The 23,750-nt window shown below is 37.7% G+C and overlaps 1 protein-coding gene across 1 annotated transcript in view; it reads right to left on the minus strand.

Annotated features, from left to right (window-relative positions):
- The window catches only part of adamts9 (ADAM metallopeptidase with thrombospondin type 1 motif, 9), a 34,450-nt gene extending 15,953 nt beyond the window's left edge, over positions 1 to 18,497 (minus strand). The window contains exons 1-18 of the mRNA XM_082155238.1: positions 18,160 to 18,497; positions 17,090 to 17,469; positions 14,935 to 15,094; positions 12,245 to 12,534; positions 10,236 to 10,319; positions 9,983 to 10,107; positions 9,744 to 9,784; positions 9,506 to 9,611; positions 8,031 to 8,177; positions 7,621 to 7,762; positions 7,309 to 7,413; positions 5,471 to 5,616; positions 5,012 to 5,193; positions 3,563 to 3,699; positions 3,308 to 3,425; positions 3,031 to 3,126; positions 443 to 609; positions 162 to 291 (exon numbers count right to left, since the gene is read on the minus strand). Of these exons, the coding sequence (XP_082011364.1) occupies positions 162 to 291; positions 443 to 609; positions 3,031 to 3,126; positions 3,308 to 3,425; positions 3,563 to 3,699; positions 5,012 to 5,193; positions 5,471 to 5,616; positions 7,309 to 7,413; positions 7,621 to 7,762; positions 8,031 to 8,177; positions 9,506 to 9,611; positions 9,744 to 9,784; positions 9,983 to 10,107; positions 10,236 to 10,319; positions 12,245 to 12,534; positions 14,935 to 15,094; positions 17,090 to 17,469; positions 18,160 to 18,256 (2,653 nt within the window). The 5' untranslated portion in view covers positions 18,257 to 18,497. The remainder of the gene's footprint in view (positions 1 to 161; positions 292 to 442; positions 610 to 3,030; positions 3,127 to 3,307; positions 3,426 to 3,562; positions 3,700 to 5,011; positions 5,194 to 5,470; positions 5,617 to 7,308; positions 7,414 to 7,620; positions 7,763 to 8,030; positions 8,178 to 9,505; positions 9,612 to 9,743; positions 9,785 to 9,982; positions 10,108 to 10,235; positions 10,320 to 12,244; positions 12,535 to 14,934; positions 15,095 to 17,089; positions 17,470 to 18,159) is intronic.
- Positions 18,498 to 23,750: the final 5,253 nt, after the last annotated feature.

A 23,750-nucleotide genomic window follows, 5' to 3' on the forward strand; every position in this document is an offset into this window, starting at 1 on the left:
GTTCCAACATATGTTTGTGATCTAGAAAGAAGAAAGAAAGTTCCCCATTCCATTTTCCAAATTTCCAAGAAATACTGAACTGGATGACCCGACGGCATCATATGCCAAATTCTAAACTGACATTTCTGGCAAAAAATATTTGTTGCTTCTCTCACACCTACCTTGGCACAAAAGACTGCAATCCTGTAACGGGCCGTATGCATCCCAGAAAAAATGCTGAGGTTTGTCCTCTATGGGAATGTTGTAGGAATACCTGACATCAGGGTTGTAGAGGTTTCCTACGGATAGCACCTAGTTGGTAAAAAGATCACAATTAGACCAAAAATATCATGCTACAAAAGAGTTACTGACATGCTTCTGAACTGTTCAAATGTGAAGTTCTGAGATTTCACAATGTTAAACAACATATAAGTTCAAATTAAATTCAGTAAAGCCATATTACCTGGATAATAATCTCCTCTTCTATGCGGTCAGTGCAGTTGATTCTCTCAACGACATGGTCAGAGCCACTGTATTCAATAACAGCATTCCCTACTTTGACTTCCCTTTTAAACATACTGACCACAAAATCTCCATTGAGTAAATATTCTCCACGGCTGTTGGACAAGGCTGCAAAACAAAAATGAAACAACATGCATGCATGCTTTATTTTCTTTATGTTAAAGCTCAAAATGTCAAAGCAAATATTCAGGCATGCCATAGGATAAACAACTAAAGTAGTGTCCATTTGTTTTAATCACAAATTTGTCTCACTACAAGACCTGCATGACCTAAGAAATAAAACGTTTTCATTTACAGTCAGATTTAGCAACAGTCAGGGCAGATTAGGCTAATCGGGGTAAAGAAATCCAGTATTCCGTGAAGAGGCCACGTCTTGCTCTACTGAAGTCAGTATGCTTCAAAAATGCACACTAATGTGATTATGTAGCTAATTTCCTGAGTTACTTTCCTCACTACTTCACACATTACAGCGTCCAACCCCTGTTCCCTCTCCCCACCACCTACACACATTCAAACAAACCCTTTCCAAAACATCTACATTCCTGTCTTGGCCTAAACCACACATACACTGTAGATAAACATACATAAACACACACGTTTATGCACACACGCCAAATCAACAGAAACATGCAAAGATATCAATAAACACGCACACACACATGCACTAATCTTTTAAAAACAGCGCATATTTCCATAGGTTTGTAAAGTTCAGGAGCATTGTAAAGTTCAGGAGCTCTTGCAAAAGCCCTTTGTAAAGCTTGCAATACATTTTTACATCAATTCACCTACAGTATAGCCAGGGTATAGCACATTAGCCTACTTTAGCAATGACACTAGATACATTTTAAATTAGGATTGTTTAAGAATATGCAAATCAATTTGACAATGTCACAGACATCCCACTTCTCCCGGAAGATCCGGGAGTCTCCCACATATTGATAGCGACTCCCTGATGCCTGCAAATTATATACAATATCCCGGAAATTGAGCGAGCCAAAAAAAACAAAACGGTATCCATCTGGTATTAAAATGCGTTTCAAATGCATCTCCTGTGACAACTTGGATTTGGATTTTGCCCCTCTTATTTCGCCACACTCTACATTCATTTCATTTTTGCCGCACAAATACTTTCGAATGAACCTGACTTACGAGGCTTAAATATGAATACAATGTTATATAATATAGTATAATATTATGCATGTCCTGAATTCATTGGTGGTGTGTGTGTGTTGGGAAGGGGGGGTTGTGTGTGATTTTAGAGATATTTTACTGTATCGGCCAAAGTTGGATATTTAATTGTATGCTAATTTCTGTTATTTTTCCATTTAGATGACCTTTGCTGTCATCTAACGATCATTTAATCTTTAACTAATTAAACGAATCATTTAGAAACACTTTAAAATGGAATCTTTAGCAAATCTCATAATGAATATCCATTTTTCGTGCGGTGCATTATAATGTTGTGAAAAAAAATCATTTGACAAATAGTAGTTTTAATTTCGTAGATAATATGAAAATAATTTTCAGCATCTGTATTGACCAGAATTTTGCTGGTCAGTGCTTCTCCAATTTTTACTATAACATATTCAAGTTTTATTTAAATCCTCTTAACTACCACTGAACTACTACGGAGGCCCGCACATGACATCCGGGGGAAAATGTGTTTTGAAAGTGCAGTAAGCGATTTCTGAAAAACGCTGTTGAAAGTGGATCAGACCGAACACCACAACACACTTGTAGCCAATCAGCAAAAGGGGGCGTGTCCACTAATGATGGGGGAGGAGAGAGCGAGAGTGAGAGGGGCTGATAGTGTTACAAAATAGAAAAAGTCAGAGGAATATCACTGGAAAAAGAAGGGATATGATCAGGCAAGTGTTTTAGGACCTGCGTTAATATTAGAAACGCTTTCCAGCGCTGGAGAGACCTAAGCAGCCAGGCCTGAAAACAGACATGGATGTTGCGGATGTTTCTGTTCCATACATGAGTAACAATGGTTTTGAGTGTGTACTGCTGGTGACTAACAACAAACACTTGCTTGTATATACTCTTCCTTGTCATTTATTTGTCATTTTCACTTTATTTTTCGCAGAGCTTTATTTTGCTTCGCTTCTACAATGAAAAAGATACATCCACTCTTGCATTGCGTGTTCGTGCATTTTGGGGGCGGAGCAATACAAGAAGGGGTATGTTTGAGTTGATTTCAAATATCAACAGTGTTCAACAGCGATTCTCAGAAATCACTTTCTGCACTATTAAGTAAATTGTGTGTTTTACTAAATCATGTGCACAATATAATAATTTGTTCCCTTGATTTATATCGAGGTAATGAATAATTATATTGAACGTCCGATTTACTTAAAAAGAGGGAACAAATTAGTAAATCATGGCCACGATTTACTAAAATGAGAGAATGAATTCTTAATTTGTGGTCACGATATAGGCCTATATATATTTTCTGGATGTCATGTGCAGGGCTACAACATAGCAGAAATGAAAAAAAGTGAAATGCTATTTTATTTAATGTCTCACCGAGGTAGTTATCGTCCTCTGGTTTCCCTGAGTAGCTGTGTTGTCTCACATCTATGTTTGTAGCACCACTGGGAATTCGCACCACAACATTGTAACCTGTAAAAAAATCAGAAATCAATCAAATATTCTTCCTAAAATATTATTGTTCTTTTAGTCTGAAATTGGGATGAACTGCATGGAACTGAAGTGAATCAAAAAGATTTTGAACTAAGCTACTCTGGGTTACTTTGACTGACATAAACAGAACTGTACTAAACTGACAGCCTGTGTCACCTACCATAATGCACTATGTTGAATGTTCCTGCAACAGTCTTGCAAGATGAGTTGTCCCCACCACACACCCCGCACTTATCTCTCCTGGCCTTGGAATTCAACACATGGTCACATCCTGCTTGCTGTAGAAACAGGATGTGGAATTAGTTCAGAAGACACTTGAACAGGATTATACAGGAATATTCCTTCAGATCATGCAGGATATTTATTGATTTAAGTTGCATTTTCAGTCCACATACACACACACAAATGCACCCACCCTGCACAGACCCTGAACACAGATGTCGTTGGTGTCAGGCCCACACTGTGTGCCATCAATAACTCTGTCCCTGAGTTGGTAGTAAGCTGTGCTGCCCGCCACACGACAGAATAGCTTACAGCGATCCTTCATCAGAACTACAGCACACAGAGACATCAGAGAGAGAGAGAGAGAGTTAATACAGTCTGACCTCAACCCTACTGTATTTAGGACATTGATAATATGTTTCTCATCACAGCTTTGTACAACGCAATTATCAAGTTAATTGAAATTTAATTGTGTTTGGTAATTTGATTTTGAACGTATATATGGAACCTTTCAAATCATCATCGTGTCTCAAATCATGAGGGAATTCTAGGGACTTGTTTAATATGGGTTATACATACCGAAGGCAATTATGTACTGGTTTCACACTATGTTTAAACTAAAATAAAATTAAGAAACGTATTCTATAGGGACACCCTCAACAAATCCTGAGGCCAAATGAGCAGAGACTACTGGAAAACAGCAAGTGAGAAATGTGCAGTGTTATTTTAATATTATTTATATACTATTATAGTATTTATACATGTTTTTAATTAACTTTTTGTATTTTTATATGTTAGTTTTAGCAATTTTGTCGGTTTGTCATTTTTATTATTATTATTATTTATTTATTTATTTTAATTGAAATTTTGGGGTTTTAAAAAAAAGTTGTATGATTTTAATTATTTTAATGAACAAAAACAATTGTTTAAGAGTTTTTGTTTTAATTAATAAAACTGGAAACATATTAATCTATTAAAGGGATTAATATTCCCCCAAGTGAGTTCACCCAAAAATGTTAAGTCTGTATACGGTTATTGTTACAGTAGAACACAAAAGGAAAAAAATTTGAATAATCTTAACGCGACTCTTACAAGAAGTCTGTTAAGCTCCCAAATGACAAAAAGTGCCATAAATGTAGCTCAAAACGACTTGTGAACAGAGAATACAGTATTATTCACTGAAAGTCTTCTTCTCCAGTGAATGGTTAACTCTGTTAACTGCTGTTATCGGATTATTGAATCAGTGTGTTTAATTTATAAACCGGATCATTGAACAAATCATTCTTTTGAGAGGTTTCTTTCAATTGATCTGTTTCTAAAACCAGACTGAACAATTTGTTCACGCATCAGATTTTGCATAAGTTTACTGGTGATAAAAAGTATTTTGTAGTCTGCGTTTGGTGTTTTGTTTTTGTCTTTTCTGGAAGCTTAACAGACATTATCACTATAATCTGTCATTGTTTGAAAAAGACCTGCGTGTATATTCTTCAAGGCATAATTTTGTGTTCCACAGAAGAACGTTTTGCAGGTTTGTAATGACATGACAGTGAGAAATAAATTTTTGTTGACATTTTTATGAAAACTGTCCCTTTAATTAGTTTTTTAAACAGCCCAGTTGCAATCATTGGACTGAATGCCTTACTTCCGCTATACTTTGGCACCCAGCGGACATTTGGAGGTAGACCATTGATGTTGAAGTGTAACCCATCAAAGTTGGCACACTGTTCCTCCCTGAAGTCTTTCTTTTGCTTGGAGCATGGCTCAGAGTTACAGGAACGGAATTTCATCCTTCGTCCAACACAATACTTTCCCCCATTTCTGGGCCTAAATATCATAAAAACACACAATCAGAGCACATGGTCACATTGGGAAAACTTTATTACAAAATCCTTTCTTAGAAAGTCCCTTCTGTTTTCTTGATTATGTTTCTGTCCGACTGCAATTTTAACAGAGCAAAGCCTGCTGTCAACCCAAGTGCATTTTTGAAGAATATTCTTTCTTTAAAAGGATTTGCTGCTGCCATTTGTCAGGGAACATTGAGAAACCTGGTGCCAATTCACAGTCCATTGAGGATGCTAGACTACAAAGAGCGGCAGCTTACACGGGTCGGTTGCACTCGCGCACAGCGATCTTGATTCCCCCTCCGCAGGTCCTTGAGCATGTGCCAAAGGGACTCCACACGCCCCAGGCCCCCTCTATTGGAACGGAATCGTGCTCTTTAGCGATGCACAGGCCATGTTTACAATGCTGCAAGAGGAGAAAACAGAGAAAAGATGATTGCAGAATCAGTCATGACTGCTTCTAACTATGACGAAGAATGCTGTTGATACACAGACAACATGCTTCAATTCAAAGTCTCTTTTGTTTCACTCAAAAGCACTCCTTGTCCAGCATCTGGTTGGCTGAGTTGTTTCATTTCAACAAACTGTTTAGTCAATTGGAACAAAATGACACTTATTACACAAATGCATTTGGCAGATGCTTTTATCCAGAGAGCATCGCATTCAAGGTACACATTGAATGCAACTTTTTATCAGTTCTCGCTTTCCCATAAAGTGGACCCCATGATATCGGCGTTGATAGCACTGTTAAGTCATTTAGTTTGTTTTCTTAATCATACAAATCCCTTTCATATGATTCATATCAACATTTTCAGGTGCAACAAACTTCACGGAGCGAAGCATCAAGCTAAAGCACTACGCTGCCATTTCATTGCACATGGGTCAAGCTTTGATTTAAAACAGTTTCACCCAATGATTACCAGACAATCCACATATATTGGGTGGTCCCATTGTTAAAATCAAAACAAGATGCAAGATGCATTCTATGCATATCTAGATACATTGAGTTGCATGATACCACAGCAAAGGCATTCCATATGAATTCAGCCATATGACATTCAGAGAAAAAACTATGCATTTGCACCAAGTTAGTGTTGAGATACCTAGCAACCTTGTAAAACTTCCCTTTTGTGATGTTATCTGCAACGCTTTTCATATGGAGGTCATGAGAGATGCAATGCTGTTTACAATCATTACCACTGCATAATTCTGACTAGAGTTCACAATCTGGGAAACATTGTAAAACAAGGGCAAAAACAAAGCAATATATCAGTGTGGACGAATGTCACTGTGGAAGTGATTTGGTCGCTATTTGGAGGAAATATGTGCTTGAAGTTAGATCGAAAGTTAAGTTAAATCTGCTTTTCATCTGCTTTGCAACTCCAACATGTGGAGAAATATAATGTGTTTATTGCATGGAGTTCTTTCAAGAGACATAATGAGTATATGTCATGGTATTGAAATTAAACAAAACTATTAACATACAGCAAACTGTCCACAAGCAACCAGCCTTGTTTCATAATAGGAAAAGCTAGAGGGATAATCCACCCAAAGATGAAAATTATAACTTCAGAAACTAAAATGATTTCTTCATGTTGTTCCAAAACTGTATAACTCTCTTTCTACTTCGCAACATATTTTTGGAAGGCATTCAAAGATTTTTTGAGGAATGTTGGGGTCCAAACAACACAGGAGCCTGTTGACTTACATTGTATAGATAAAAAAACAAAAACAAAAAAACAACGCTGAGACATTTTTCTAAATATCTTCTTGTATGCTCCACAGAAGAAATACAGGTCAAACAGGTTTGGAACGACATGATGGTCAGTAAATGATGACAGTTTTCATTTTTGGGTGACCTATTCCTTTAAATAATACCAAATGTGTCCCAAGAAATGAGGGGATTTCAGATCTTTATGTTTGTTATTTAACAATACTTTTTTTTTTTTACACTCGTTGACAAGGGCTGATCGCTGGGGTCCCATTCTGTTTCACTGAATCAGAACCCCTGCCACATTCCAAAAAATGGGGTAATAGCTCTAACACAATTCCAAACACTGTACATGTTGCTGTAAATTTAGTTTTCTGAAGTGCTTGCCTTTCCTGGAGAGCACTCTGTCCCGTCAGCCCATGGCATGTGTTGGGTCCGGCAGCCACGCTGGACTCCTTCTGGACTGGTGCACCACAATCTCCGGCACTGTGTCTGCACAACATCCAAACACTTAAATGTTAGCTTTAACATCTAACTCTTACACACAAAATTTGTAATGATGCCTGTTTTCTGCACATGTAACATGCTTTGAAAGTCACTTATTTAAAAACAGGTCCATGAATTATTTCAGAATAGATAATACACACTAGAAGATGTCCATGTCAGTATGTTATGCAATTCCTTGAGGGATCTTCTCACCATATATGGGCACACCTGTGTCCCAGGCCCAAATATCAGCTCACATTGTTTATTGACGCTATATATCTGTCCAGGCAGCTGCTGGGACAAACTGTATGGCCTAGAAACCGGCTCATCGAGCAAACACTCACCATACCCTGTGCTAATGAGAAATGATAAACGAATGAGCTGAAAGAAAACAAAACAAACAAGAGACAAACAACAGAAATGTTCTCAGTAGGTGATCGAACAGTTCCGTTTGCTACAGATGACGTTGTTTCCATCTCAATTGAGAATGTTTAGAAGAAAACAAATGCATGCCAAAGCTGGACATTAAACATTCGGTGGTGCTCAACTTCAAGAGTCCAAGCCAACATCATAGGCTCAATAACAACCTGTCACTGTACGCTGTGTAAAAGGGGTTTACATACTCGAGGAACTCTGTGATGTATTTCCGACTACATTTGGACCACATCCAAGGATTGGTGTAATAGTTGAGCGTAGGGGCCATCACATGTTGCTGGTTCTTGACTCCATCCTCTTTGCATTTGTTACTGTCATCGTGAGGCATGTTGAACCTGAGGGCATGATTGAAAACACACACATGCGCACACACAAACAGGACAAGACGATGAGCAGGTTCAGGACACATGTACTGTGATCCACACAGTATCTGTAAGACTGACCAATATCAGGTATTTTCACATTTGTACTATGACCCTATGAAAAAGTCAGTAGAGAGAAGTAGTGACAGGCTGATATATTCGGCAAGCTGATTAATTGGCAGTCAATTTAGAATTTTTTTTTTATAAACTCATCATTTAAAAAATAAAAAACATGAAAAAATTATGCAGGATAACTGATTAATGGCTGATTAATATATTTGATAAAACAACAATTGTGCTAGATACATTTTAAAATAAACATTCAAAAATAAAATCAATCATTTTAAATACTACAAGTGAATTTAAGCATCACAACATTATGATGTACAGTATGTAGTATGGATATTCATGTTGAGATTTGCTAACGATTACATTTATCAGTGTTATTAAATAGTTTTTAGAGATTTTAAGCGTCTTTAAAGATTAACTTTAGTTATAAAAAGTGTTAGATGACATCGAAGGTAATCTAAATGCAAAAATTTGCATGAAAAATGTAATATTCAATAACATAAAGGATAAAAAAAATATATGTATTGTAAATATTTTTTGCAAATCTTTAGTAAATATAGTGTCAAATTATATTGGAGAGAGGTGGTGTGCAAGGCATTACACTGTACAGCACCAGGACTAAATCCGTACTCAAGCGCACGGCACTGATGTCACCACCTGCCACCGGATAAGAATGGAATTCAAAAAGGGAGTTCTTTTAGAGGTAATTTTTCATATGACTGTACATGCGAATTTGGTGTAGATGAATTTGCCAATATTGAGGGATAAACGATAGCCTTTAAATGAGGATGTTAGCCAAGCTATGACTGAAATAGGTACCATCATGAGACTGTTGTATGTGCCATGATATAAACACAAGAGTATAACTGAGTAGTTTAGTCATTTCTGCAAAAGACCTTGAGAAGTTGCATATCAGACACAGACACACTGTTATCGAACTGAACAAATAGCAATGACATCTCCCCCAAACATCCAAAAATGAAAGAAACACTACTAATGTTTTAAAGATAATTTAGTTCTGGGTATAATAAAAGCTCCTCTCAAGCAAAGTCCATATGACAAATAGCATTTATAATGCAGGTGATATTACAGCCGCAAAAAGTCTTTGGACACTTAAGCCAGGCTTAAAACTTAAAAATTCATAACTGTCATTGTGCTACAAAACAAAACATCAAACAAAGTGGCATAAAATACATTTATGAAGCAAAACATTTCACAAAAACAGTACTCACACATGGCCAAGCTCATGAGCGATGGTGAAAGCAGTACTGAGTCCATTATCCTCATTAATACTGCAACTTCTATAGGGATCACAAACTGTACCCAGCTCAGCAAGACCTAAAAATGCATGAGAGAACACAAAACTAAAGGAATATCAATCATAGCTGTTGCTGTAATTGCCATCGTCAACATCATCCTCATTGTCAGCCTCAATAGGATCATAATCACTTTTTTCACACAAAGATTTACCTAAAGTGTCACACTTGTCCCGTGCTCGACAGATGTCCTGCCTAAAAAAAATAGAACAAGGCTTTACAAATTTAAGAAGTACTTGGATACCATTTTATATCACATGTGTCCATGTTGTTAATTGCATTCTACTATCTGCCTTTGTAGCCTTGAAAAGTGTAACCCAATTTGAAAAGTTGTTGCACCATAAATAATTTAGAAAATACAAGATCTAAACCCTCCCATAAAGTCTCTTTCACCTTGTGATTAGGATGGCAGTGTCGTGATGTGAGTGATGGTTGTCATCCAGGTGGTTCTGACTCTGCTGCCATATGCAGAAGTTTTTCAAAGTGGCTTGTGCATTGAAAGAGATAGTGGGACCATCCTGCAGAAGAATAGAGACAGGTGATGCTGAAACATTTGAATACATTTACCCTTACAGAAGTAATTAGGGCTTAACTGTAAAGAACTACTTAAGCACATTTAAAAGAGGTCTTAATGCTGAACTCTTACCAGCTCATTCTTTATAATGACCAATTTCACAATAACAATGTTAATCAGGTTTCCAATGCTGGGATCCTTATAGATGGAGGAAACCTGAGTGAGAGAATACAGACAATTGAAATTCATTGTCAAAGCTTCTAATTACTTCTCAAATTACTGGCCCGAGAGAGTTTCAACAGTTTAAACTTATATCTGGCCGGTTTTGGCCTTTATCCCATAGTTCTTATAATACAGTTTTACGGTATACTGTAATGTCATATATGGTATATATTACATTATAATACACACTCTTGCCCTAAGCCTCCAAATTGACTCCATCGCCAAAAAAAAAAACCTTGGTCTTGAGCCACCACTGCAAGGATCTCATGTACAGGAGTATCACATTGGACACGGCTGCCAAGAGTTCCAACAGCTTTTGAAACTGTTTTACACTGACGGCCTGGCCTAGCCTGATTCTGCTCACCACTGAGAGAACCGACTCGATACGAGCAGAAATCAGTCGTGCCTGCATGGTAACCGAGTCCCAAACTACTTCTAGAAAAGTTGTCCTCTGAACTGGAGAAAGCCTACTCTTCTTGGAGTTCAGTCTTAGCCTCAAGCGCCTTATGTGGGCGAGGAAAACATCTCCTGTGACTGAACTATTAATGACCAGTCATCAATGCAATTGAGTACACGGATGCCCTGGAATCTCAAAGGAGCCAGAGCTACATCCATGCACTTTGTGCAGGTGCGGGGAGCCAATGCTAGGCCTAACGGAAGAACCCGATACTGGTAAGCTTCGACCCCGAAAGGGAACCTCAGGAACTTACTTTGTTGAGAAAGGATGGAAATATGGAAGTATGTGTCCTTTAGATCTATCATGGCAAACCATTCCTCGGATCTGATTTGAGTCACAATAAGAGGAATCGTCAACATTTTCAACCTGAATCTCCTCAGAGTAAGGTTTAACTGACTTAGATCTATGATGGGACGCAACCCCCCATCCTTCTTTGTAACTATGAAGTACCGGCTGCAGAACCGCGACTCTCTCTCAGAAGGAGGAATACGCTCTATGGCCTCATTCGCCAAGAGAGGCTGAACTTCCTGTTCCAGCACCTGAGTCTGCTCAGGGCCCACTACCGTAGATTACACCCCGTTGAACCTTGGTGGTCGAGAACCGAACTGGATTCTGTACCCCTTTTCTATTGTACACAGGACCTATTGAGACACATTTGGTAGAAGTTTTCACACTGCTGATCAATTGGCTGATCGATTTCCTGAGGGCTCCATGAAGGAGCGGGTACACCCGAGTTTGAGAGAGCTCGCCCTCAGAGGCCTGAGACTGGAGTCAGGACCTCTTCCCTGAAGCATTCCTCAAGAGAATGAGGAAGCAATGGGGTGAGAATGCTGTCTCGACCCCCAAGCTTGTTGAGGGGAGGCTCGAGAAGCAACACTTTCCTTCTTTTGCTTTCCATGTGAGGAGCTGTAGGCTTTTGGCTAGGGCTGCTCCCTGCCATATTTGTGAAGGCATGCACCAGCCTGACCTGCTATCATGTAAGCCTTGCCCACCAGAGATGATGAAAAGGGCTGGGCCTGTCTCAAACTCCTCCGCATGCTCCATGTACGACCCCCATGATCTAAGCCGCCGCACCGCGGCAGACGCGGGACCCGGACCATGGGGGGCATGAACCTGGCCATTCTCATCAAAGAGGGCCAGGCAGGAGTGGAGCGTTCTTAATGGGAGAATGGGAAAAATGTTTCTTGGCCATTGAGAACTAGCTTGTGCTGCCAGGTCCTGCTGAGAATGCAGCCTTTGCCAAGATCAAAATATAGGTCATCTAACCTCCCTGTGAGTTCCAACGAAAAAACATCTAAAGCATGCTGTGAATGCAACATACCTGATTTTATTTGTTTTATATTCACATTCATCAAGTCTGTCAGACACATTCACCCCATGGTAAGGATCTGTCACATAGACCTAAAGCATCAGACACAGACCTATCAAAGCAGAAGACTATCGATAACTAGGCGGAACTTACTATGGACATCAGTGTAAGAATGTAGTGCTGAAGGTTGCTTCCATGATGTTCCACCATCTTGCTGTCTGCCACAACCATGACTTCAACAAAACGGGGGTAGGAGAGGAAACGCTTTGATCTCTGGTGTGGCTTGGAGTCACTGCTTTCATTAGCGGAGTTGTGCTTGTTTTCTGAGGAGGGGAAGGGGGCAGAGAAGAGCCTGGAATTAAGAGTCTCCAGGTCGGACAGCATGCTTGAGGGCAACTTTTTCTTCAGTCTGTTCCTGTGTCTGTGATGTGGCTCTATGTGTCCTGGAATGAAGGAGGAGAACAATACAAATAATATGTTAAATACTACTAAAATATAGCGATTTAAAATAATTGTATTATATAAACTGTTCTATATATAGAAAATAATATATCACTATATCACAGGGTGTGATAACCAGAGCAAGTAATTATGAATCTAAGGAGGATTTATCATGATCTACTGTATATTAGATGATCAGATGGACTGTAGAAAGTGGCAAACCTCCATCAATTGAACATACAAAGCTCTTTTGAACTTTCTATTCTATTCAAAAGAAATGCGCCACAAAAATATTAAGCAACACAACTGTTTTCAACATTGATAATAAGAAATGTTTCTTGAGCACCAAAAATCAGCATATTAGAATGATTTCTAAATGATCATGTGACACTGAAGACTGGAGTAATGATGCTTAATATTCAGCTTTGCCATCACAGGAATAAATTACATTTGAAAATAGATTAAAATAGAAAACAATTATTTTAATTTGCAATAATAATTCACAATATTATAGATTTTTTTCTTCAAAGTACTGCAGCCTTGACTGTTACTGCATTATACTGTTATAGTGCTTAATTTTAATGACAACTTAAAACAATAAAAGAATAGTCTTAATTTCCAAGAGCTTAAAATAGGACAAAAATTCAACACAACCCTGACATTCTACTCAATGAGTATTGTTTTTGCACAAAAATTGCTGGGAATCAAAATGAATCATATTTCTTCCACTAGAAAAAAAGAATGCCACAATGGAGTTTTCAATAAAAATCATGCAAAAAAAAAAAAAAAAAAAAAAGTTCTCCTCCCAGCACTTTTGGGGGTCAAACTTTTCCATTACATAACACAATACCAAACTCAAAAAACAATGCTGCCATTGAGTGTTCTTGAAACATAGCAGTGTACATTAGCCCTATCTAAATTTATTTTTGTAATATTGAATTTCCAAACACTTAAAACTGGCATTGCTTTACTACAATGCAGCTCACCACGTGGCTTTCATGGTATTGTGCCTCCTGAGTTTCCTTATCTTCAAGCTACAGGAAGTGCAAGAGTCAACAGGATTTTGAGGCAGTAAACTAAGATTGGACTGATACCAAGAACTTCCAATGATTTTTCATGTTCCACTGACTTCTACTCAATGACATTTGAAAATAGAAAAGCAAAGGATGTAAAAGATACCATGAATGTTATACTTTGAGTATTTTAATGCCAATAGCTATGTTTCCATTCAAGGTTGCGATTTTAACTTGTATGAAAAATTGGAATATTGCATAAAACATTTGCAAATTAAGCAGCGTTTCCATTTCATGTTCAAGAGAACAAAATCCTCACTTCATGGGAAATTGGTACAAAATATATATAACAAAAATGGAAGTTGCTGCAATCGGGGAAGCCACTGTGGCTATTTCTTCCTACATTATGAATGACTTGCGTCTCAGAGCGCACAGAAGAAATGCCTGCTGTTTGTGAATGCAATTAATTGAGACACTTCTGGGAGGTCATTATACCAAATAATTCTGATGACAGACTTTGCCTCAGACATTTTAGAATGATGAAATCAACATTTGAGATGCTGTGCAATGAAATTTGTCTGCTATTTACTGCAGTTATCCAATCACATCCACTGTTGAGACAAAGTCACTTGAGTTTTTTGTTGCGCATTGAGGGATTTTTTCAGTAAATGTGTTTCCATCATAGTTTATGTGCATGCCTTCTTATCGGATAAAAAAATTATCCGCCTCAACTAAGCGCATATGGTTTTTATGCTCATTTTTAGAGTTTATGTGTATCTTGGTGTTTCCATCCAGCATTTTTTAATGTAATATATCCGAAAATGTGCATACAAATATAGTAGGTGGATGGAAACATAGCTCATATACTTATAGCATATCTGTTTCAATGTCTAGTGTGGTTGTGACACTCATATAACCATAGTCATATTTAGATTTACAGAATTATAACTGGGTAAATTAGTTATGTGTTAACATATACCATTTTCACAAAAACAATATGGTAATCATTTAATGATTCTTATTTTGAAAAAGAGGACATAATGCACTTTTTCAAAGTTTTAATTTAGTTTTTAGGGTCTACTAAATGTTTAAATGTTCCTCTCTTCTGTCATAACACTCTGTTTACAGTAGTTCCTGTTTCTATGAAGCCCCTCCTTCCAATAAGCACAATGTGCTCCGACTGGTCGGCTGGACCAGTGTGTTGTGATTGGTCAACTACTTCAAGCATGTTTCGGAAATGTCAAGATCCAGTACAGTATCTAATGTTGAATTTCTGTTAATGTGACTACTACCATCATTGGTTTGCTTTAATGTTTAAAATATATCTAATGTTTGTCATCTTAAAACTTTCCCACTCAAAATGTAGGACTTAGGTGTATTCCTGCTTACCTGAAGTTTCACATGCAGTCAGATCATCCACACTCTTTTTTGAGGCATCTTTTCTGTACACGACATGAGGTTTGATGTGTTCTTCTTCAAAATGTTCACCATTGTAGCTGTGAAGGGGCTCCACAAAAAACTCCCCTTCTGGTGACCTGAAAGTGCCAAGCTAAAACAAACAACAACAATGTTTAAATTGGTCCATGGCCAGTGAAATCTATGCACACATAGTGTGTGACTGTAAATTGCCCTTACAACTCCCCCCTAAGATTTTATTTAAGTACAAACCTTAAGTGGCTGATGGAGTGATAAAGAAAACATACATTGCATGCATATCAGTATACTGGCCTCTGGGGGGTAATGAATGCAGAATGTGGTTGACAACTTGGAAAATTCTGCTATTTACAAAGTATAATGTTTTGAAATGTGACTTTTCTAATAGATAAAGCCAGCAAGCAGCACATAGCAAATGTTCCCCCCTTATTTTCAAGAAGAAACATACTAAACAGTTTTGAGGCCAGTTATTATATAAAAAAAACATATATATAGACAAATTGTTTGTATAAACCTGTATTGTAGGAAGGGATACAAACTGGCCATCACGAACAAGCTTGACTTAATTTACTTATAAAATATTGTGTGCATATAAACACCTGTGCAATATGTTTATGACATTAAAATGCCATATAATATATAATCTTTGCTACAGGCACTGTAAGCTAATGGGGGTGGTTGTGTAGTTGTTGTCTAGACAGGTAACCCAAACGTCATAGGTTCAAACCCTGAAAGAATTATATTTTGTATCAGATTTGTGACAATTTCCCCAGTTAAATCAGTTTTTTCTATATTTCATGGTTTTCAATGAAAATCTACAGCTCCCATGATAGCACATTTCAAAACAAGAGACTTATATTATTGATCATTGTTTTCTGACAATGTTTCCTGAAATCTAGCCAGGATTGGGTGTTTGTTAAGGGGACATATAGACCTAACTAATAAGTTTATGAGTTTGTGTCCTCCAGCGATACTCAATTATTAAAGAGATTTGTCAACAGTCATTATTTTGAGCCATGTTTAAAAAAAAAAATCTTTCTCAATGAATATTTGCAGGTAAATGCCACCATTATGATGGTGTTTCTCCATTGACGGCTATTCAAAAACTTCAAAACAAAAGTAAGCATATATTCTTACAAATCTTTTTATTTTATTTATTTTTTTAAACACATAAATTGCAAGTATTTCATTATGTTATAGCAGATGTCTTACCAGTGACAGATTGTTTTGGAGGGCTCCTAATAGTGTTAAATTATTATTATTATTTTATCTCTATGTTTGCAGAAACAAGTGATCAGTGAAATCACAAATGTTCCTGGAACTGAGACAGCCAATAGCCTACTTTAAGTCTACTTCCTAAAACATTTTCAGCAGGGATAAGTAAATTAATTTCAGTGTTGTTTCGTGTAAATGATAGGTTCTTAATGAACTAAATCATGACTTTATGCAACAGACTGTATTATGACACATGAAAATACTTCTTCACTTTTCATTTCTTTTTCTACTTAAGTGTTTTTATTGGAATGATTTAGACTTTGAGCATGCATTGCTGGGATGTTAGGGACCACGTGACGACGAAATAACCGCTGAATACGTTTTTGAACAGGTTCTTTGAAAGAACCTATTCGAATCACTGCACTAGTTCCCACGACTGCTTTTGATCTGTGAGAAACGCTGTTACATGGCGCGAAATTACGTTCACATCAGCAAATGACATCTGAGTCCCATATATGGACTGCCGTTGACGTCAGCACTCTACTGCTACTATATGCCACTGATGACGAGTGTGCGTCACCAGCTCAAGTACAGCGCAATTTTGTACGATCGATGATGTAGCCTACCAACAAGTTTGAGAAAATACTTTCTAACTGACCTGCCTCAAAACTAGTGCGCATGTATACAACTAACTTGCACCACATTTCTGTTCAAGTAGGCTACGTGAGGTATTATACTGCAGCCTAATCACATACAAAAGATTAAGTAGCCTAAATATGAACATTTGCAAAGTTTCCGAATGCTTATTGCTACCTGAATGGCATACATTAGCCTGTGATAATGTAAATCGTTATTATTAATATAGAGATAATAATAGTACGTCTTTTAAACTCACCAAACCGGAGCAGAGGCTGATTACTGCAGTATGGTCCTGCCCAGCGTTCACATGTCCTTTATAAAAGCAGTGCTGATACTCCGTGTCCTCCTCCCCCTCTTCTGAATTCTGACCTTCACTGGATGCTCCGAGTATCGCGACAGTGTAAACTGGGGCAATAAATCCCGACTCGAGCGTAAGGTTAAGGTAATAGTCCTGCCCAAAGGCAGATATTTGATAATAGACGTGTGGGGAGGTCCAATGATGGGAGATGTTGCCGGTTATTGGGTCGGTACTCCGCTTTCTCCTCTTGAAGTGCACGCCCGTTGGCAGTTTGTCACCGGCTTCATTCACTCTGGCCGGAGTTACAATCTCATACGCGCCAAACTGCGGTAATATCGCTGTGGACGAGAACAGAGATTTAATAGTCAAATTCAGTAACAATGGATCATTTTATGAATGCCGTTTTCTGTGTATGCTAATAATGAGCAATGAGCGTAAATTGCACGACACCATCTAGGCTAACAGGTAAACTGAAATGTAACAGGGTTGACAGTTTTACAATTTAAGTTAACGTAGCCTAGGCTACAGTAGGCTACAAGATAAACTACAATTAATTGAAAGACAATTCAATCGATATTTCTATAAAAATCTGCTTTTTAGTTATCAATAATCATGGTAACAGGGTTGACATTGTACTGATAAACATACAAAAGTGACGAAAAAGGATACCTTTTCATACTTTTGTTCACTTCTTGAAAAACAATTATAAGAAATAAGTTTTTGTTACTCAAATTAGGGAAATCTGAAGGTAACAGTGTTGATGCACACCCTAACAAAACTTCACGTATTCTTCAATAATCCATCCATAGCCTATCCATGCAACAAATCGCAATCAGACCAGTTGCCATATTCTACCAGACTCCAACAGATTAATCAGGTGTCAGTCAGTTGACGGTTCAAACTATTACTCGAAGACTCTTCAGACTGCTCGCTATCAGCTCTGAAGCAAGCGAGGAAAGTCATTCATTCTCTGCTACTCAAGGCACTGAGTTGAATGAGAGAGAAAAGAGCACGAAAAGAGCTCTTACCTTTCTCTGAATTTCGCGGACTCCCTGTTGAAGTTAGTGCATTCATGAAATCAGAGAAAAATAGAAAAAAGCTTAGTCCCCAGAAGAACAAAAACATGATTGTCCACGTTAAGAGAAATGAATGCAAGCAAGCCCGAATACAGTATTCCGCTGTCCCTTGAAGCCGCGCTCAGCCGGGCTTTCTGCCGTACGGTTGGCACATTCAAAGCGTTTCTTCTCTACTTTACAGAAGTGACTTCCATGTCGCTAACAAGCGCTCGGTCGGAGCTCTTGGTTTGCATGCATAATAGCAGAAAGGGGGTCGATGCAACTGTGGTGGTCTCCAGTTTGCTGATTACTTTAGCCGAGACTTGGGCGTACTCTAAGAGACACCCCTCTCTTAGAAAGCCACTCCTGCCATATGTGTCGCTAATGCAGCGTGCAGACTAAACTTCTTTTCAAAATCACTAAACATATTACTCATAATGATCGTCCATACGTGCGTTATGTTCTTGTTCCAGCTTCAGATTGTGCTGTTAAACTGTACAGTCAGTTAGATAAGCACACCGCTGCTTTTCACTTAGCCTAAGTTAGTTCTTAGTCAAAATTAATGTTCACGTTAATACAAACAGCATTTAAATAAGTAAAGAGTCATTAAGTAGTAAACTTCGACTTTTAAAGAGTAAGCATTGCAAATTTGAACACCTGACCCGAAACATAATCTTGAATAGAATATGACATTACTGGTGAAGTCCACTGAGGTTTACCTATATGTCAACCCCTTGTACATGGTAATTTCCCTCTTTTTAAGCATTTTTTGTGTCTGTCCCAAGACATATGTCCCATAAATGTGCATTTATATGGATGTACTGGCATTTATATTACTGACAAGTGTTTTTCAGTGGCCGATGCTGATATCAGTGATTAGAAAGCAGGTTGGTCGAAGATTAATAATTCTGATATATGTGATATTATAACTTAAAGCAATTGAGATGCATCCCTATGCATTTTGCCTAATATTCACTTAAATATATATCAATAACAAATGTTACTTTGGACTCTAATTGATCTTAAGATCTTAAGAACACTTTGATGAGCTGATTTTTAAATCACATATGTGCACTATAAACATCTTGGGTCGATACGCATTGCTCCTTAAAGCCACAAACTCTTATACTGTAGGTATTCTCTATTTACAGTTACACTATCTTCTCTGAAGTGACTATAAATCTGCCGCTTCATGGGATTCATTGGCTTATAGATTTGGACAAAGCTGAGTACACGGTTTTCCATTACAGCTATGTTTTAGGTTTAGATGAAAGGAGTTGGAGATCCTATCTACACTGTAGGATTTCCTGGAGTGAATGTGGATTTTACTGGGCACCAGCTGTAGGCTCCTCAATGGAAAGTATGAATGAGGGAGAGAGAGGCTGACCGTAGCGTGTTGGACTTGTAATAGTGTATCAAGGGTGACCTCAAGTCAGTGTAAACTTCACTTCCTTTGATGAGATGATAAGAACTAGAAAGCTTGAATGGATGCTGAAAGTTGGCTTGAGTGTTCAAAGAAGGGTCAAGATGAGACACTGAATGTCCCTGAACCTGCTGAACTTTACCTCACCATCAACTGGCAATCAGATATAATGTCTAGATTCCCCGGTTCTGGATTGCTTTTTTCTTCATCCTAGTTCAGGCAGAGTCTTGTGCATTCTCGTGAGAAAAATTGGGTGGAGATACATTTTTCAAGTTATGATCCAATTGAACACACGTTGCTAATAGATTGCACACACAAGTTCACATTTTGATTTCTAGAATGCTGCATACATTTGCAACTCAACAAAAATACTTAGCAGTCATTCAGAAATGTATGAAAGCCTATTTCCCCCTCAGAGTAAAAAATGAGTACTTGTGACTTGTGAAGTTTAAAATAATAATAAATAAATAAATCACTTTTGTGTGTGATATAAAGTGACAAATAAACAAATTGGCAGTCCTGAGAAACAAAGTAACATTGTTAGATAAAAAGTCCCATTTGTGGGATATAAAGTCACAATTATGAGAAACAAATTCAAAATTAAGAGATATAAAGTCACACTTATGAGAAACAAAGTGGCAATTACAATAAACACAGCCACATTGTGAGATTTAGGGCCAGATTTACTAAACAGGGAAAATTAGTGTGAGAGTGCAATTCCAAAAAAGCGCTGATGTGAGTAAATTGACTAATGCAAACCATAGTAAATCACCTGGAATGATTCATTTAAATACTCTCCTCCCCATACATTTTGCGTCTGAAAGAGAAACTCCTACAAATACATATGCAATAAGATCATCCGCAAAAAATAACTGTCCATGCCTTTTCAGTGCTCATTTTTCACTGCATGTCTTTAGTAAATCCTGACAGTCGTTTTTTAACGCCAAAAGAGAGTTTGCCCTGGTGTAAGCTGTTAGTAAATATGGTCTTTAAAGTCAAAATTTCAAGAAAAAAGTTCACAATTGCGAGACATAGTCAAACTTACGATAAACAAAGTGGCAATTACGAGAAACAATGTCACATATAATATAATAGTCATAATTGAGTGAAACAAATTCAATTTTGAGATATAAAATATAGTGAGCTTAAAAGGTATAAAGTCACAATTATGAGAAATTTTGAAAATTCTGAGATATACATTAACATATGCATTTAGCAGACGCTTTATCGCAATTACTTTTAACTCGGTGGCAGAAACAGGCTTCCGTAGCCATGTAATGTGTTTCACACTCAATATCATGTCTTTTATGTTGATCTAAAAAAAAAATATTTTTAGGCCATGCCCTCCTACCGCAGTGGTCTCTGGATTGTGCCCTCAGAATAAATTCCCAGAATATTGCATTAAAAAAAGCTTTCTTGGGAACTATCTCAAAATAGAAAATAGGGGCTGATTTTTTGGGCGTTGAAATATGTCTATTTTTGCTGGATGATTTTTATTTAGTGCTTAGAATTGCTGAATCTTCTATTACCGTAGGGGGAAAGGTATGTGTTTTGTCTTAATAAGCTTTTAAATATCAAATGCATAGCCAGGTCAGAGTGCTGACGGAGCTAAACTGAACATGGACACTTTCCAAGATCTAGAGCAGCTGCTTGGGGTCTTTTCCAAATCTCAGACACTTCCCCAATTTTATACTGCTCCATGGAATGGGAAAACTACAGATTAAGCAAAGCAGGGATCCATCAAGATGTGCAAACAGAGATAGTCTGATTAAACTTGCTAAGGTTGGAAAGACCTTTTCTATGCCACTTCATAACAAAGCACATCTGTGGTCCTAAAACTCCTCTGCTCTTCCAAAAAGTAATTTGTTTAAACTTTTTAGACATTTTCTTTTGACCAAGAATGGCTATACACTAAATCATCATCATCTTGTAACTTATGAGAGAGCTTTTTACATATGGTATCGCTGCTGTGACACTGACCATGGCGAGTACTTGGAAAAACGTGTGGGATTGGGCATCCAGATGGAGTCAGACAAACTTTGATTAATATGAATTTTGACAGCTAGTTTAAGAAAAGTGGTTGTATTGTTGATCTGAGCCTTCATGGCTTTGCATTACGGCTGCCTGACCCATCTACTCACATATCTTCTCGTGTCAAACATAAGGACAACATGGTGACCTAATCACTCTCAGCTGTGATAGAAATTGAAAAAGATAACTCAATGCCCAAACTGCTTAAGCCTCCACGCTGATACAAAGCAGCTGGACAGAAAGACGAAGAAGGGAGGGGAGAAAATGAATAAGAACCCACAGCATAATCACAAACTATTTTCTTTAGCTGTGCTTTATGTTCCTTGCACCAAAAATTTAGTATCATTATCAAGGATGACAAATGCAGAGAGTCATTGATAAGGGTATATTTAATGACATAATGCTTATGATTACACATGACTAGTCTGCTTTGTGGGTTATTATAACATACTGAATGCAATGTTCCTCATTACAGTGCGGCTCTTAATTTCCTTCTGGTGAGTTCATTTTATTATTAAATGTAATGGCATTAATGCAAATAAACTGAAACCACTTCTTAAGGTAATATTAAGGCTTTAATAGAGTGGTGCAGGTATGACATCACTTTGTAGGCCAAAACGCGGAAGCGAGTTAGCATCTTAGCACTTCCGGTTTCATCGTCCCGAAGTCAATGGGATTTTTAATGGGATTTTGGTTAAATAACTGAAATAAGGTCTGTGGTGAACACAAGCTCAAGACACTTTCACGTTTTATTCTACGGGCTAAAATAGTATTAGCCCACTTGTGATGTGTCTTGAAAAATGCGGTTGCTAACAAGTGGCTAAATGGGACGACAGAGACAGTCGAGATTAAACGCCATCACGATTAACACGTAAGCTCAGTCCGCTTTTACAGCCTCATTATGCTTATAACTGTGCTCTTATAAACTATTCTAACTCAAAGGTTCTGGGAAAATGTTTTTAGATAAAAACATAAAGAGTTGTCGGAAGCTTAGTGATGGTGACTTTGAAGTCAAGCGACCGCGGTGTAGTTTAGAGTGTTCTGTTATCAGGTAACAGTCTACAAATGTATTAATTTAAACAATGTGGTAATTTAATGCAGATACAATGAGCTCATTGAAGTAATGAATACTTGTTTGTTAATGACATTTAGAAAATATAGCATTGGTGCATGTTGATTCAGAGTTTGCGTCATCTGAAGTCTTCGCAGGATTTGGCGCCGTCTCTTCGCAAGTGTTGGGCATCTGAAGTCTTCATAATAGGCTGGATCCAAACTGGAGCTGACATACTCTCTAGTTACCTCAGGATGGGCATCCCAAGAAAAAACAGAGAAGCCAATAGAAAATAATTAGCGTAGCTGCTGTTCATAACATTAATCAAGGATAATCATGTGCATTTGATCTGATATAACTGTATAAGGTTAGGAGATGCATTATATGAATGCTAGGCTAAAGAGATGTGTCTTTAATCTTGATTTAAACTTGGAGAGTGTGTCTAAGCCCCGAACATTATCAGGAAAGCTATTCCAGAGTTTAGGAGCCAAATGTGAAAACGCTCTCCCTCCTTTAGCACATACAAACTTTTTCACAGAAGAAAATTGTTCATGTCATTTTTATGGTTGGTTTAGGGTTTTAGGCAGTACATTGTCATAGCAATCCAAAAAAAAAAAAAAAAAAAAACCTGTATTAAAACAGTATTTTAACATATTGGTCCCATTTATTTCCAATGTAAATGCCTCAATGTAAAAAGAAAACAAGGAGGAAGTCAAAATAAATATTTGTGGTAATCAGCATTATGCCACAAGTGCTGTCAGTAAATCTTATCTTGAATAGAATACTCCTTTAATCATAGTTAACGAGAAGCCAATCAGATTATGTCTCCCCATTTCTTACAAACAGGAAAACTCTTTCTCCAAACTGTACATCTTTACATCAAAGCCATGTGCCTGTATAGGAGGAGGAACCATGGGGCAATATGCCTGCCCTCTCCAAATGCATTGGCCTGGCCTTTTGTCATATCATATATAGCTTAAAATTCTGGGTCACAAACTCCATTCTCTGGTTGTCACTGAGATGAGAATGGCCAGGCCAGAGTCCCGCTGGCAGGAGCTT

Source organism: Leuciscus leuciscus, assembly GCF_965113295.1.
Source record: "Leuciscus leuciscus genome assembly, chromosome: 23".
Taxonomy (NCBI): domain Eukaryota; kingdom Metazoa; phylum Chordata; class Actinopteri; order Cypriniformes; family Leuciscidae; genus Leuciscus; species Leuciscus leuciscus.